This window comes from Cottoperca gobio, chromosome 14 (assembly GCF_900634415.1).
Source record: "Cottoperca gobio chromosome 14, fCotGob3.1, whole genome shotgun sequence".
Classification (NCBI taxonomy): domain Eukaryota; kingdom Metazoa; phylum Chordata; class Actinopteri; order Perciformes; family Bovichtidae; genus Cottoperca; species Cottoperca gobio.
The window spans coordinates 6,381,382-6,397,902 of NC_041368.1; the positions used below are offsets into that span (position 1 = coordinate 6,381,382).

At 37.8% G+C, this 16,521-nt stretch overlaps 2 protein-coding genes across 2 annotated transcripts; one reads left to right on the plus strand and one right to left on the minus strand.

Annotated features, from left to right (window-relative positions):
- Window positions 1-294: 294 nt before the first annotated feature.
- vkorc1l1 (vitamin K epoxide reductase complex, subunit 1-like 1) lies at window positions 295-11,323 on the minus strand. Its single transcript, XM_029448270.1, has 3 exons — window positions 11,056-11,323; window positions 7,510-7,619; window positions 295-5,003 (listed from the first exon to the last, which is right to left on the minus strand). Exons 1-3 carry the CDS (start codon window positions 11,277-11,279, stop codon window positions 4,777-4,779), a joined length of 561 nt encoding a protein of 186 aa, XP_029304130.1. The 5' UTR covers window positions 11,280-11,323; the 3' UTR covers window positions 295-4,776.
- Window positions 11,324-14,267: 2,944 nt separating this feature from the next.
- Window positions 14,268-16,512, plus strand: znhit3 (zinc finger, HIT-type containing 3). Its single transcript, XM_029448707.1, has 5 exons — window positions 14,268-14,439; window positions 15,357-15,388; window positions 15,507-15,554; window positions 15,963-16,040; window positions 16,186-16,512. Exons 1-5 carry the CDS (start codon window positions 14,372-14,374, stop codon window positions 16,362-16,364), a joined length of 405 nt encoding a protein of 134 aa, XP_029304567.1. The 5' UTR covers window positions 14,268-14,371; the 3' UTR covers window positions 16,365-16,512.
- The last annotated feature ends 9 nt before the right edge of the window (window positions 16,513-16,521 follow it).

Consider the following 16,521-nt stretch of genomic DNA (forward strand, 5'->3'; position numbering starts at 1 on the left):
TCTTAAATCATAAGCACAGGAGAGAAAAACTATTCAGATCTGATTTATAACCTGGATCACCAGAAGAAAAGTCTTGCGTGCCTCTCAGGGCTTCCGTAAACGTGAGGAATGATTATAGCAAGCAAAACCTTTTTAATGTTAATAACCCGACTATTGTTCTGAGACGGACAAATTGTGCACCAAGCCTTTAATGTCACAGTAACAAAATGACATAGCAGTAATCTCCTTTTAGTTTAGTCACTCTGACTTTGTTTAACAGAATTTAACTTTATTCAAATAACTTATAATGACAGGTTGTTTCAGAGGGAATGTTTTAATGGTAGATCATTTCCACATGACAATGACACAATTAAAAATGTTCTCATGTCAACCTTTTCCACAGTTTTCCCTTAAGGTAAAATGGATTTAAACAGATTATTTTTTTGCACCCTCTTACCATTCATGTAACACTTTTCCATGTAAGAAAATACAGCATTTTAAAACATATTTGGCAATACAGAAGCAAACCCAGTAAGTTTTCCTCCACAAAGAAATTGAATAAACAGTTTATGCTGACACATGGATTCCGAGCCCTCCAACCCCCCTCAACTTTTTTTTTTTTAACTAAAGTAACCCAGAATGTTAACAGTCTATACAGCTAAAGGGCATAATTAATGATGAAAAAAACATTACAATCATGTAGTTTAAACAGAGTGTATTCTTAGCTAACAAACATGTCCTAGCTAGACAAAATAAAGATGAGAATTACATAGTGGAGTTCAGGAAGGAAAAAGGGGAATGACCATTAATTTGACGGGACATTTTGTCTGGCAAATTTCTGAATGGATTTTTGCACCGATACTGGATATCAAATCTTTGGGAATTACCAATTTATAAGATTAAATCTTAAGGAAGGCAAACATACGTGCCCGTTACAGTTACCATTCTTCATTTTACAAGGCTATTACTGTTGCTCGTCTTTGGCTCAAGGCCTAGTGATCAAACAGAAGGCACTTTTGTTGGCATTGGTGATGCAACTAACATGGCAGTTATACCTCAGGGCCTAAATGAATATTCATGAGAATGCACTATTGATCATTTTGACCTTTCTTTTTGACATTAAAATCATCACACAACATGTGTTACCAGCCAAAGATTTCAAACTTGACTCAACATCCAAATTCCTGACCCATTTCTTTAAAGTAACAGCACACAACTAGTGTAATAGGCTTGCATATGACTGGAATCATGAACGTAATGGTAGCTACCTACTGTGCATCAGTTCTAAGGTCGACACTTACAGGACCCATAGTTGTTGCCACAAAAACTAGCAAGTTATGTTATGTCAGTTTGACTTGTGCAAGTGAATCCATAGGAGACTTGTCTTTATACGTGAATGCACAGGCTTTCCCAGACAAAGGACGAAGACAAAACAGCGTGGTTGTTGTGAGTCGTGATGAAACAGAACCTGATGTGAGTCCAACCAGGCAATACTGTATAAGGAAGATCTTAAAGATGACTTGCTAAGTAATGAAGCAAACATTTAAAATCATTCTATGGAGGACCATACAGTTTTTGTTTGGGGGGGTTTTGTTTGCTTTTTTAAAAAAGGACTGTACTGGTGGTGCTTGCATGTTTTTGCCAGTTTAGTACCAATCATGTCAACGTAGCATAACTGCCACCATTTTCCAAAGCAAACCATAAGTTTCTCTTCCAGGAAGCCATTCCATTTCTTTTCTGTATGGCATGAAAATCAACTTACAAAGATTTTGAAATGTGTTTAAAGGAACTCCGCAGATTTGTGAGGGAATACCACTACAGTTAGAAAGAACTGAGCTCTGCAGAACGCCTACTCCCCATCTCCGCTTGGCTAGCTGCTTAAAGCTGTTAGCCACTACTAGCATTAGAGCTGTAAAGGTTAATCGATTAGTTGTCAACTATTAAATTGATCACCAACAATTTTGATAACTGATGAGTCCTTTTTAAAAAAGGAAAAAAAAAAAAGGATGAGAGTATTCTGGGTTTTTTTTTATACTCGTTTTCTGACATTTTATAGACCTGAACAACAAATCAATTACTCGATAATGAAAATGATCAGTAGTTGTTGCCCTAACTAGCATACCACACCCGAATCTCCGGCCAAACAGTCGGCGGTCGAGTTGAATTGTGGGTAATGTAGGCAGCTTGTTTTGGCGAGGAAGAAGAATGCATGGAATAAAAAAAGAGAGGATATCTCTGATTTTGCTGCATTGAATTAGAATAAATGCTATTGAAATGTATGCTAAATTGGTGGAGTACTCTTTAAGTTAAGGCTGTCAAACTGCATCACATTGATCAGTTATACTGAAACCTAACAAGCAAACATCAACATAGTGAGCAGTACATCATCTTCACTGTGAAGGATTAAGTGCTGGAAGCCTCTCTTAAGATCTCAAATACACAATGACATTATGCTTTGGAAAATAGGTAACACTAATGTGACACAAGCTATATATGACCGGTAGTAAATGGGTTACAACATGCATGAACAGACAACAATTTCACTTTGACAATATCTTGGGGGAGGGTGAGGGGAGAGGGGGTGAGTATCACCTCAATTTCCTTTTTCATAGACAAGCGATGACTTCATGTGTTATCACAGGAATCACGTCACTGAGATTACTTTCCTGGCAGTTGCTATCATCAATACTTTACCGAGCCACAAATAAACTGTCGAGGAGCATTTGAATTCAAGTGAAGGGATATGGAGACTAGCAGTGATGGAAACTATTAACAAGCTGGTTTAACAACACAGATGAATCACATTATTACAATTATTACTACGACTGTTCTGGATCTTTTGACAGTGCGTGTAAGATTGTCCGATGGCCAACATTTGCTTAAAGCCAGGAGATAGAGTACCATGCGTCTGGATACTTTAACCAGTTGATTCAGGATGGAAGAGAGACAATGGTCCTACTCTGTCACTTAGTGCTGAACTGAACTGACAAAACTGTGGATTTCTAGCAATGCCACTGCCAGCTGTGGTTGCTTTCTCCCCCCCCCCCCATACTGTGATCTATCTCTTTACAAACCTTGCTATGTTAGATCAACAACTTCTGTGTCTGCAGCTGTTCATCTTAGAAAACAGTGGATATCTTTCCTACTGGAGCAAAACAAATCCCTCAAACTCAACATATGGCTTAACACACTGTGTAGATTTCTTACAGAATCTTACGCCTCTTTATGTTTCTGCTGCTTCAACATCAAACATTACATTTTCCAACAGTTTGTTCACATCCTGCAAATTAACTGTAACTCAGCTTTGCAAGATCACCGTTACTGTTCAATTTGACATCAAATGTATACAGGCTGGACTGAACAAAAGCCAAATGAGCATTTAAAAACAGCAAGATAAGAGATGCCTCTGCCACCGGGCCACTCTACACTTCAGCAGACAATCACAGTGTAGCAGCCTTTTGCTACCTCATGAGACTCTATTAGGGAGGGAGAAACACTTCACTGGTATCTTAATTTACAAAACTGATCAGAAAAATAAAGCCTTGGACCTGTGACAATAAAACAACGAGCAGAACTTGTGTCAACATGACATTACCCCGCCCCACCCACACCCAAAACGTAAAAAAAAGAAAAAGGTAATTCACCTTCACACTCCTTGAGGCACATAAGTCTTTATGGATCCCACTTGGGTTGTGGTCAGGAATGCTTATCACACATTAACCAAACAAAAAAGAAAGTGAGGGTGCCTTTATGCAAACTTGGTGAAAAGAACCCATAGTTCTGTTTCAGAGACTTGTGTCGGTGGCTTCAGATGAAACAATAACCACTTACAACAAAGAAATCCACACAACTGAACTGCATGCCTGACCAGGATTACAGGACGGAAGATGTCCCGAGCACATCTTCACACTCATCCACCCAACCTTGACCTTTACGCTTTTTTGTTCCAGATTTACTCATGTTATCCCCGTTACGTTGGTGGGGTGTTTTTCCTTTTATAAAAAAAAAAAAAAAAAAAAAAAAAAAAAAAGGTTTGTGTCAACACTAAATCACAATCTAGCCTGGAATATTGCTCAGCAGCTATTTACAGAATTGCAAAACAAACAATCTGACTGGTCTAACACACAATATCTCACATTGTCCTGTGTTTTACTTTTAGTGGTCCTCTTCATAAAAGAAACATACTACAAAGTGTAAACATGAAAAGAAACTATTCTGTATAAATGTTAATCGTTTTGCCCCCCCCCCATCGCCACCCCCTGCAAACTGTACGATAACCTAACGAGTGTTTTTCTAATGTTGGGACCCATACTTCGGTTCCGAGTTATAGTGCAGATCCGCTGTGCAGTAATATGACCTTTCTAACCGCTTCAAGTAAACCCCTTTGATGTCACGTTTTCCTCCTTCCTGCGATCCTTTTTGTTCAACAGCGAGCTGTCCTCCATCGCTCTGTACTGTGGCCTCCTGCTTCTGCTTGCTCGGGTTGAGGCGTTTCCCCACACACACGCACTCACACACACAGCCAGCCCCTTCCTTAAGTGAGTACAATGTTAAACGAGGAAAAAGAAATTAAAAGAAAAATCATCTTTCACTTACAAATCCTTCCGTGTTTGCAACATTGAGATGTTAGGCCCAACATTTAAGTTACATTTCTTCATTTTTTTTTTAACACACAGCAGAATAAACATTGTTTGGAAGCAAGGTCTCCTGGTGGCAAGTCAAATGTTCAGAGGTCACGTTTCTTTTTTTCTTTTTGTTTGTTTGTTTTTCGTACTTGTCTTGCCGTTCTCGACAGCTTTAGTCCTGCTTGGCCTGAAGCTGCTGCTTCCAGGCCTCGTTCAAGTAAACTAGTCGCTTGTAGTTGAGAATAAAGAGAATGAAGTTCAGCGCATATGTGATGATGCAGATGATGCAGAAGTCCTTTAGGACAAAGTAGAGGATGTAGCCCAGGTAGAGCGAACCCATCACCGACAAGATGGATGTCGTCATGAGAATAAGGGCGGCCATTGCACTGACAGTCATTCCTACGGCAAGAAACACAAACTAAACTTAGGCAAATGACTGGAACAAAAAAAAAAAAGACACAACCTTAGATCACACAAGTAACCTGATGAGTCTGAGCTTTCAGCCTCGGACAATTTTCTATTTATGTAAGCAGCCAACTCGTGATGACATTCAGCTTAAACACGGCTCATATTATTCTGTTGTCACATGAGGTGCAGTCACAGTTCTAAAGTTCTCTCAGTGTTGGTGCTTTTGATGTTTCATAAGGTTCTTAACTATTTCGCTGTTCCATACCAAACTGAAATAGTAGGTTCCTGGTAGAGACGGGACGATATAGGATCACCATAAATAAAACACTCAATAAGTTCATCATGGTGAATTTCCATCATCGTGAATATGCTTAAAAAAGCTGTCTAGCTTGTTGTGGAGAAGTGAAACATAGAGCCTGATTTAAAGAAATACAGGAATTATCATGTAACAAAGATGGTTTGTTTTTCACAAAATCTTTACTAAATGTAAGCTAAAGTGATTCCAGTATGTTTTAGATCCAATTCTAAGAGTTTTAAGCATATTTGGATGCAATATCGAGAATTATTTGGGTCGGGATAATTGTGACAGGATATTTCCCATCCCTAGTTCCTGTTTCTGTTACTGGGAGAATATCCAGCTAAACACTTCCTGGTATGTCTGCACATGTGTGAGTCACAGATGTTGGCAACTGTAAAGGCAATTATAAACTTCATATCTGAGGGTTATAACAGCTCAATGTGAATCACTGAGCGGCATTAATGGCCATGCCTCATTTAATATGACTGTACAAATATGACAAATACAATGCACTGTGGTGGAAAGTTACTAAGTTTATTTGCACTTGTACTTTAATTTAGTAATTCTATGTAATGCTAATTTATACCTCTACATCACTACAATTCAGAGGCATTTATACATTTATTCTAAAACTTTACTTACTAGTTACTTTGCAGATTCAGATTATCAAAATATAATTTGGCAATAAATTGTTTATTATTTATTATTATATATTAAACTAGCCAGCAGTATATAAAGTTGTCTAAATGAGTCTCACCTTTACCAGCTGCAACATTGAAGTGTTGCATACATTAATGCATCAATGCAGTCGGTGACATCAATCACGAGCTGACATTTAGAAAGTCGTGGTAGTACCGAGGTGTTGTAGCATGGAAAATAACTTTTTTTCCATGACATGTATACCCTGTGGGGTTTATTACACCAGTGTGGGCAATGTCGCACATCAGGGAGCAGGACTGCTTGATAGATAAATTGTACTTTGTTTTTTGGATAATCCAGCAAATTAAATACCAGACAAATCCAACATTATTGGTGGTTATTCTAGTTATTTTTCTATTTGCAGTTTCTCAATTGATTTTCCAAAAAACTATTCAATATTGCGATACAAAGTTACATAAAGCGTGAGAGGATTTTAAACATATTGCCCACCCCTCTTTATAACACCAAATTACAATAAAGGAAATTATTAAGGGAACCGCACAGATATAGCATTAGTTTTATGTCTAATTTCAACATTTGAGTGTACAGTAACTGTTTGACAGCAGTTTCATGCACACTGTTTACACAATATGCAGATTCTGGAGTCATCCCTACGAACAACTATTGGACGTTTGAGGCCGTAAGAATAATGAAACTTCTGATCTTGACTTTAATATGGAAATCTTGACCCGCTGTAGCAGTTTGGCTTAACTGGGCTGCTATTGTGTTAGGCAAATGAGTGCTAACTGATGTGGCTAAAAGGACCTCTTGTTCTGTGCCGGCGCCAGGTGGCCAGGCAAGCCTACAGGCCACTATTCAGAAGAAGACAACATACTGATTTGGATGAACTACAACGCAATGGACAGATGAAGGACATCGCCATGTTCCATACTTTAGTGTGCGTGTGGCCTTCCCTGTTTACCGTCTTCCAACCTTGCAAAGTGAAGCCATGTGGTTCCTGGACCAAAGAACCCCACACTAGTTTGTTTTCTAATAAATGTATAACTTTAATCTCAGACAGTACTCAGGTGTTTTTCTTCTGTAAATTTGTGATTTCTTTTCTCGTTAATTTATCGCTTTAATCTCAGAGAATATTCAAGTTTTTTTCCCGGGAATGTTCGGTTTTGTCTCGTATTATTACCCCCTCCCACAGCTGTCATTTCTTTCTTTTTTTTAAACCTACCATGGCCCTAATGCGCCTTCGCAGTCTTAGTAGAATTAATTCATTAGAATTATTCCAAAAACACACAAAAATATTGATTGCAGTTCAGTCAGGTGAGCTTCAAAAAGTGCAAGCCTCCCATTTAACTATATAATTATATTTATACATGGCTACTAAATATGATGTCCATGTCATGTGAGTCAGTTTTTGGCAAATACAGCAATGACAGAGGAACACAAAGTGTTGAGTCAGCACGAGTTGCCTGTGTAATGTCTAGGAAACTTTTTCACCTGAATTTGCATTACCAACAAAGTACTGTGAATAAAATGACATCTTACCTAGTAGAAGCTGAAAGGCATAAAAGACAATCCCGTAGACACTGTTGGGTTGGTTCAGTGCACTGTCATTTCCAAAAATTGAGCCCAAGAGCCCAAATCCTCGACCCCACCTAAAGCACAGAAAACACAACAGCATTAGAAGGCAGTTACAACTTTTCTTCAGGAGTACAGAAACAAACTAAACAGACAACATCACAGCTGAGGAATATCAAAACCAAAAGATTTATATATAAGAAAACACCTGTATACAACAATCACAGATCTTCATAATGTTTTTCTTAGTACATGGATGGGTGAGGTTTGATTTTTAGAAAAGTTGTGTTTAAGGATAGGCAAATTATACTTTACAGAAAAGTGTTTTAGTGTTCGGTGAACATCAGCTGAAACAAACTATTATTGTAATTATCGATTAATATGCTGGTTATTTTTATCAACACCCCTAGTTTGGTCTAAAAAATATCAAAGAAATGGTTAAAAAAAAAAAAAAAAACATCCATCTCAGTTTAAATGACTTGTTTTGTCAGTCTAAAACCCAAAGATACTTTAGTATGACAGAAAACAGAAAAAGCAGGAAACAGCATTTTCGTCCATTTTTGCATGAAAAATTACTTAATCGATTAATTGATTACTCAGCTAATCGATGGAGCTCTACTACAAATGTCACAAAACAGTAAAAAAAATGTCCGTCACTGTTTCCCAGTTTTCTCATTTTCTGTTGATGAACTAATCAATGAATTGACTAAACCCATTCGGACTTTTTAGGAGGGAGCTGCCAAAAGAAAAAGCATTTATTTACTGCAATGGCCATTGACATGACTCTAGTACCTAGCAGAGAAAAGATTCAGCGCACCTGCCACCATATTAAGAAATATTATTTTGAAAAAGCAACTCCTAAATTAAAAAATAGTCAGTATGGCTATATGACATATTCTATATTTCTAATCTACTGTCTGGTACCACGGACTCAGTGTGTACTATTCTTAAGAGTTCTACATAGATTTCAGAAGTGGCAGACAAAAAGAAATGCCAATAGAAATGTTCAGCGACCTGCCACAGTGGCAGCTGAGAAAAGAAAACTGAATTTCAGACCCTGCTTGAGTACCACCATCAGGACGGGGTTGTCCCGTCAAATGATTCTGTGCATGTGACAGATGAGAGCCCGTAGAGGCAACCCCTTTATTGAGTTTGTCTGATTTTAAGGACTCTATTAGTACAGAGGGTGACATTTAATTTGTCGGTGGAAAAGTACACTTGGTGCTGGTGAAATATTCTCTCCTTAAAATGTGTTCATACCACTCTATTGTTCACCAACTTCTATGCAACACGTTAGGGCTCGTTGCAGTGAACTGAAGCTTTTGCCCTGCTGTGAAACCGTTTGTCTTAAGACTAGATGGATTTCTTCCAAAGAAAACTACAACATCCAGCCCATCAAAAGATAAGATTAGTGTGTGCAGTCATTACGCTTAAAATCAAAAACAGAAGGAGTTTCACTCAGTGGGAAATGTTTAACTTATTCGTCATGTTCAGTAAATATATTACTCTATTTCACAGTCGGAAACAGTCTTCCTGCTCTGTAGTGCTACAAACTTTTAGAAAGTTCATTTAATCTCTTGCTGAATAATAACAAACAAACTACCTGCAGTCACAAGGTATTGAATCACTGCTCACTTGAAACTCTTGCCATATGACTTAAGAAAAAAGATGGCCAATAAATCTATGAGTAAGTTCCAGAGTTGAAGCAAAGAAGACTAGTAGATAATAAGGAAATGCCTGAATATACACTGATCTATTGACATACAACTACACAGGTATATGACTATTCATACACTATGTAGGTAATTCTTGTTTTAGGGAACAATAGAACTAATTCATTATGAAAGTTTTTAATGTATCATTTGAGGATCAGCAGCAGGAGCATGGAGAAAAGAGGCTGGTTCAAGGCTGGTGTATTATGTTGAGCGATCTCATTTCATTTACCTACTTTGTGGTCATGCTTTCCATTATTTTCACTACAGAATGTTTAATGAACAAATGTAACAAATTGAAGGAACTGGTGGGATTACATTTCACTGGAATTGTATCTACCTTATAGGATTACATGTGACACATACAATTGATTGATTAATTGATTTTGGCTAGTGTTTCAAGGCTTTATCTTAAACAGAGGCATGCACAAAACAGGCAATTGAACAAACATAGCAAATACAAATTCAAATATAAGGGTGTTCGCTTAATAGGCCTTGATGGCATTGGATATTAGACTGTTGGAAACCCAGCTTGTTTAGCCTGAAGTAGTAAGATTTTTAATTTAGATGGAAGAAATTATCTCATTGAGTCATTATTTCCCTATTTATAAACACTTCAGTTAGTTATTTTAGGTGACACAGGCGAGACAGTCTCCAATACTGTGGATTTACTCACTCATCTTGCAAATATGTAATGGGTCCTAGACAGGTTACATTCCAGGCAAGCGGTGAGTTTTTGTTCAAGGCCCACAAAGACTCTCATTCAATGAGATTCAATAGGTGAGTCATTAGTAGTTGCCCACAGTCAAGCTGGTGTGTGAACTTCAGAGAATTAGCTTCTTACAACAACTATGATGTTAAGACTGCAAAGGGACGTTATTCTAAATGCTTGCAAACTCATCTTTGTGAGTAACAACTCGGATGTATTTTCGACGGACACATAGCAAAAGGGAACTCCTGCAGCAGCTTTATCAGTGTAGCCGTGAGAAGTTAGCTAGATGTAACAATGTGTAATGGTAGGCAGCACTGACACTTTAAGGTAGCCAACGTCGTAACAGTCCCCTGACCTCTGGAGCAGTTATGTGCACTGTCCCTTTAGTTAGCCGGGATGTAGGTGTAACCCCTTTGGCTGACTGGTAGCTACCCGGTGACATTAGCATGGCAGCTAATGACAGCAGCGTGACAGCTAACGTGAGGGCTAGCTAGAAGGTTTAAAAGTTACCACAAATCATCAACATTAAGCCAGCTAACCACCAAAAATCATAGTATTGGTCGGCGGAATGAATGGACTCATCAAGCAGCAACACATACGCAACAATAACGTTAGACTGAGCAAGCCATCGACAAGTTGTGTGCTAAAGTTGGTTTTACAGATGTGTTACCCATTCATACACACAGAGCATCCAGTAGCACCAGTCAACACGAGCTATCGGCGACTTGTCCATTGATTGAATTCAGCAATGCTGACGACTCACTGTTGATGGCTAACTGGCTAAGAAGTATAACGTTAACAAATGTGTTGAGTTAGCTAACGGTTAGCAGAGTTAGCTTCATCGAGCTAGATAGCTAATGATGTGCTTATTAAATTATATGCTCAAAGTTAACTTGTTCCAGACAGGTTATTTAACCAACAGCCGGCTTGCAGCACGCCGGCAGTTACAGTATGCAGTTAGCCTTAGCGGTAAGTTAGCGGCAGCCGGCAAATGCTAGCGGAGAGCATTTGACAGATTGAACCGCGCAGCCCTTCCCAGATTGCCACAATAGCAGCTTCATTGAGCGCTCTTTGCTGAATTCAAATTACCTTGAGCTGAACACTTTCGAACAGCTGATGGAGCTGCTGACGTCGCACATAGCCTTATAACTCGGATCCCGAATCTTTTCTCTCTCGACGTGAAAGGCATATAGAGACAACAGTATGCCCAACAGGCAAACGAGAAGCCTAGCTATTCTTTCCCACCGAGGGGTGGACACTCTCAGGACGGGCGCCGCCATCACTCTCTGGCCTAGCTGGAGACACGCATACATACGCAGGGAGTTCGCCCGAGACAGGACTGCGACGTGAAAAAGCGTCAGGACGTGCCACACCGTCAGGGGCGGGCCGCTGTGCTGAGGAACAAAACAGTACACAAACACTGAGCACGGCTTTCTATGCGGGCACATTTTAATAATCTAATAGGCAAGCAAATAGTCGGGTCATACACACAGACTCTATACAATAGGCCATACAATCTAAAACAGCACAGTGTTTGTTTGTTTTTGGATCACATTTGTATTGAGATTCAGGATATGCATGGGAAATTAGCCTATAACAAAAATGGCATAAATAAGAGGCCTAAATAAAACATTTTAATTAAAAATAAATACATTTGAAGACAAAACGACGCACAATGTCAAGTCCTTCATCTCAGATCTAAGAGTAACAGTTGAGTGTAATGTTCATTAAGGTGAGTTCAATTATTTATGGATACACAATGCTAGTGAGAGTAACCTCACTATGTGCAATGTAAATTATTACCAAAACTTCCTTGAATATTTATGTGTTCCCATATCCCAAACACATTTCAGTCACTAAAGGTCTCTAAACGTTAGCACATAAGCGTTAGCACATTGTTATTACAGCTTTATGAATGTTGTTTAGTTTGCCATCCATGCACATTGCACACAGAAAAACAAAACAAAAACACACTAACAAACAATCAATTCAACATGGTACATTAACACGAGAGGACAACAATGAAGACAAAGTGAAGTAAAAGAACAAACAACTCAAGGTATTTATTACAGCATATAGCCCACATATTTCCTCAGCCACAGCAATGATCACGTGACTACATGTATATAAACACTGGGTGACTACAGCTGTTTACTCGGTCTGAGACTCGTCTGGTAAAAACTGCTGCATTCCGTCTCCAAATGGCGACAGATATGGAAAGATTTGTTTTTTTCGAGGAAACATTTTACGACCAGTATGACTATTATAATCTGCTCGAGTACTCGTGCCATGCTTGTGGCAAAGGGAGATCCAAGAGAGAAATTGAGCTGAACACAAACCGCCATTGCCCTGCCGGACACGAAAGGAAGATCGCAGAAAAATATCACAACAGCGAAGTGAAACGCAAGGGAACCAAGAGCTCGTCGACTTGATGGCTTTCCTCGGTGTTTACTGGTAACGATGTGCCTTTGTAGTCTAAAAAAAGTGTTTGTTCATCGTTGAAAAACACTTATTTATTCCACTGTGATGGAAAAAAAAGACCTATACTTGGTTATTTACATAACAAACCAGATCCTGCAGATTACTCCCATACTGTAAATGTCAGCTGAACAACGCCTGCTTTTGTGTCAGGATTGTTGTAATCTTTGCTTGAAATTTTAATTTAGCTGTGTTCCACAAATTAGGTCACTGGTAGAGCCATATACAGATCAAGTATTTACCCGTTGCATGTTTTTATTCACCTATTCTGTTTGTATCAGAATAAAATCAAACCATACTCCATTGTTTGTGCACAGGTGGGATAACTGCTATGATATCTTACAATTTGATTAATTCTCAATTTAACTCAGGCCAGCACAGTAAAAACATATATATATATTATGAAAAAAAATATATATATATAATCGATCACCCATTTGACAAATCTTTAAATCACAAAAAAACATTTGCTGTCTCCAGATTCTCAAATATGAGAAATTCTTGTTTTTTTAACTTGGCGGAATATGACACCATGGACTTTGGGGGATAGTAATGGACATTTCTTTCTGACATATTACAGACCAAAGGATGAATTGAGAAAAATAATCTGCAGATGAATAGTTATTGAAAATAGTTGCAGAATATGAGTTGTGATAGCCATTTAATTCTGATTCTAATTTCCAAACAGATCCGGACACAAAGTTGGATTCCAGATGTTGACTATGACCAAGGTGCTCTGCCTTCCCTGTTCCTGACCCAGTGAATGGAGCGCTGTGACACTGGGAACATGCCCAGTAATCAGTCACACGAGACAGCTCTCCATACTCTGTAGCAAGAACCTGCTTGTCTCACAGCTGTGCAAGAATAATTTGTTTTGAGCTATATAGGTCAGTGGTGTATGCTTGGAAATATAGAGATAGATGTAGTAATTTCTGTGGGTGCAGAAGATATATTACAATATTTTGATTCAATAAAAACAGATGTTGACAAAACCAGCTTGGATTGTGTTATTTATATTGCTCATAACTGAATACACATAAACAGTATTTGTATTATTTAATACAACTGGTTTATTTCTGTTAAATAAGCTGTGTTACAGGTTTGTTTCTGTTTGGACAAACTATCTTCCTGTTTTCTATGAATTTCTACCTCCTGTCTGTGGTTCTGTGTTTTCTCATGGGGAATGAGGGCCTGCTCTATTTACTTTCTGTATCCCACAGGAGGAGTGCCATGCACATCCAGACACCAATGTCAAAGGGCAGGTCTTTCAAAAATGCTGAAGCCTGCAGTTTAGACAGATTTATTTATACATTTTAAATTGCATGATCATTATTACTAATATGAGCTACTTGTGGTGCCTCTTGACACACTTTTAGAACCAGACTGGAAACCACCCTTGCAGGATGCAATAAGGCTCCTAAATCAATGGCTTTTACTGAGGAGGACTAAACAGTGACAATTCAAAAATCTGCATCTGCAGGTTGTTGAAAATACTCTGCAGTAATTGAAAAATTACATAAATTAATGATTAATGAAAAGTATTCTTCAATTGAACCAGATGCTTGCCAATACAAACAATTGCTGTTTTTTTATCTCCTGTATTTTGTAAGGTGTCCTTGGGTGTCTTGAAAGGCGCCTCCAAATAAAATGTATTATTATTATTATTATTATTATTATTATTATTATTATTATTATTATTATTATTATTATTATTATTATTATTATTATTATTATTATTATTATTATTAATTGAATGCGTTTAATCTGTGTTGGACTACTGGCTGAACCGTGGGTGAGGTCAATTGCTTTTATTTTGAAGGGTTTCCCAACCGGAATCGATTTGATTCATTTCCTGGTCTACACGCACACATGTTTGAGCTGCTAGCATAATACTGACTAATTCATAATTTTTTTCCTACTCGCCAGGATGCAGATTTGCAGTGTGTGCAGCGAACATACACCAAAATACAGATGTCCAGCCTGCAAAATAAGATAGTAAGTAGCGTTAACTTCAAGTAACTGTCTGTAAACTAGCTAGCCTTCAATTAGTTTTCTAGTTGTTTGGCTAAAGTAAGAAAACAGTTATTTGAGAATACAGTAGCCAATGTATGTTCTGTTGTTCTGGCACAGCAGTAAGTTTGTAGGACGTAACTTAAAAGCGAAAATACAAATAGCAGCCGTATCCACCAAGAGGTAACGTTAACGCTAAGCTAAATTACGATTCAGTTAGTGTTGTAACTTAACGTACGTTTGAACATGACACTGGTTCACTTTAAAACATGGGAACGCCTGTAACTAAAAATATGAAAAATCGAGATAAACAAGCGCATATTTACAGACAAGTGTTGTCTCTTAAAGTTACACGTAAAAACAAATGTGGACAACACCACATGGGACGGGAATCCACGTAGGTCAAATCGATTTGCGTTTCCACGTCATGGGCCGCTATTCCCGCTGTTTTGATTGATGAGTTAGTTAATTCATTCATCCATTCATTAATAGGACACCCTATATAGAACAGCAATGTCTTTATTTTATTTTTTAAATAATTTCAAATTGCAAATGTGTTCTCATCATATGAAAGGCACATCAATGATTGTCCAACATTAAAATAAGGCCTTCCCTTACATGTTAGACATTTGAAAAAAAAATCAGGAAGCAACCAATAACAACAATACATAACAATAAAGTTAGTAATATAATTAAGTATTTTGTACATTGTTTCAAACTCAGACATAGTTCACATGGAACAGCAATTAAGTATTAAAAGTATTTCAGGCAAGAATATACACATTTTAACACTTTAACATTATACAGTATATTAATATAGTGTGCACACTGTATGTGTACAGTATGTACTAATGTCACTGTGTATTACTTTGATTCAGTATTTCTAATGTGTTCTCTTACAGTTGTTCACTTGGCTGTTACAAGAGGCATAAAGGTGAATAAGCTCGATCTCGATATTGTACTAATGTGCTGTTTAGACAGGCTGCGGTCATTCTCAGAGGAAATATTGCAATACTCATTATCCACCATCTAAATTCTCTGTTTGTCCACAGACTCTTGCCTTTCTGTTAATCCTGAAGCTAAGGATTCTTTATACACTGGTATGTTAATATGTAATCATTCCTGTGATTCTATTTGTTTTAGTAAAGTGTGTATATATAATAGGCGGGGCAGGCAACATAGACAAAAGTAATAAAAACATTAAAAAATTCATGTTAACAGAGTGCTTATGGTTTCATGCCATTCTAAATTGTTTGCTTTAGTTAATCATTACAATTGTGAACAATTACTGTATCTAGAAAGATGATAAAAATATACTACCATGATAATTAATTCTCACCAAGCTGTGTTTCACTGTCTTTAAGTTGTCATAAAATTGTGTTTATTTAATCGTTCCTTTAGTAAATTAAGTCACTGCAAAGATAGGCTGTGAGATTGTAATACCAGTTCCACCTTCACTTTTCCAATGCCTTGTGTGAAAAGCACCTTTTGCTTTCCTGTCTTTGCAGAGACGAGGACTGTTGAGGATCTTCTGCATAAAGAGGACATCATTGACAAAGTGCCTCTGCAGAGGCTGCAGCTGTTAGGTATTAATCCAACAGTCTGCTCTCAACACTTCTGGCAGCATGTCATATGTTCATCTAACACTCCATTTACTAATGACCATAAAAATTAAGTTTTCTAAAAAGTCAGGTGTGGGTAGTTCATGTTTTGTTTTGCATTTCTCTACAGGTCAGTCAAAAGAGCTAAGAGATCTTCTTTGCAACCCCCACCTGAGACAGTTGCTGCGCTCCATCGACAGTGCAGACAGCAAAGACGATTTAATGCAAGCTGCCATGCAGGAGCCTCTGTTTGTTGAATTTTCAGATCAGTGTTTGAAAGTAACATCCAATGAAGCTGGTGATTTATAAAATGGACACTGCATTAGTTTGTATAAAGTCTTAGAATAAGCATGTTGTGTAGTGACTGTCATTTTTGTTGATCTAACTTCCGGTCCTGTGCCTTGTAATGCTAGTTTGTATATAGTGTCAAATAAATGCTGAAATGTTTTAAAACTAATCGATTCCT

Coding starts and splice junctions, on each gene's coding strand:
- vkorc1l1 (XM_029448270.1), bottom strand. CDS start 11,279: ATGTATGCGTGTCTCCAGCTAGGCCAGAGAGTGATGGCGGCGCCCGTC. Junction 7,620..11,055: donor TCGAAAGTGTTCAGCTCAAG/GTAATTTGAATT, acceptor TCTGTGCTTTAG/GTGGGGTCGAGGATTTGGGC. Junction 5,004..7,509: donor TGCCTTTCAGCTTCTACTAG/GTAAGATGTCAT, acceptor TTCTTGCCGTAG/GAATGACTGTCAGTGCAATG.
- znhit3 (XM_029448707.1), top strand. CDS start 14,372: ATGCAGATTTGCAGTGTGTGCAGCGAACATACACCAAAATACAGATGT. Junction 14,440..15,356: donor CCAGCCTGCAAAATAAGATA/GTAAGTAGCGTT, acceptor GTTCTCTTACAG/TTGTTCACTTGGCTGTTACA. Junction 16,041..16,185: donor GCAGAGGCTGCAGCTGTTAG/GTATTAATCCAA, acceptor ATTTCTCTACAG/GTCAGTCAAAAGAGCTAAGA.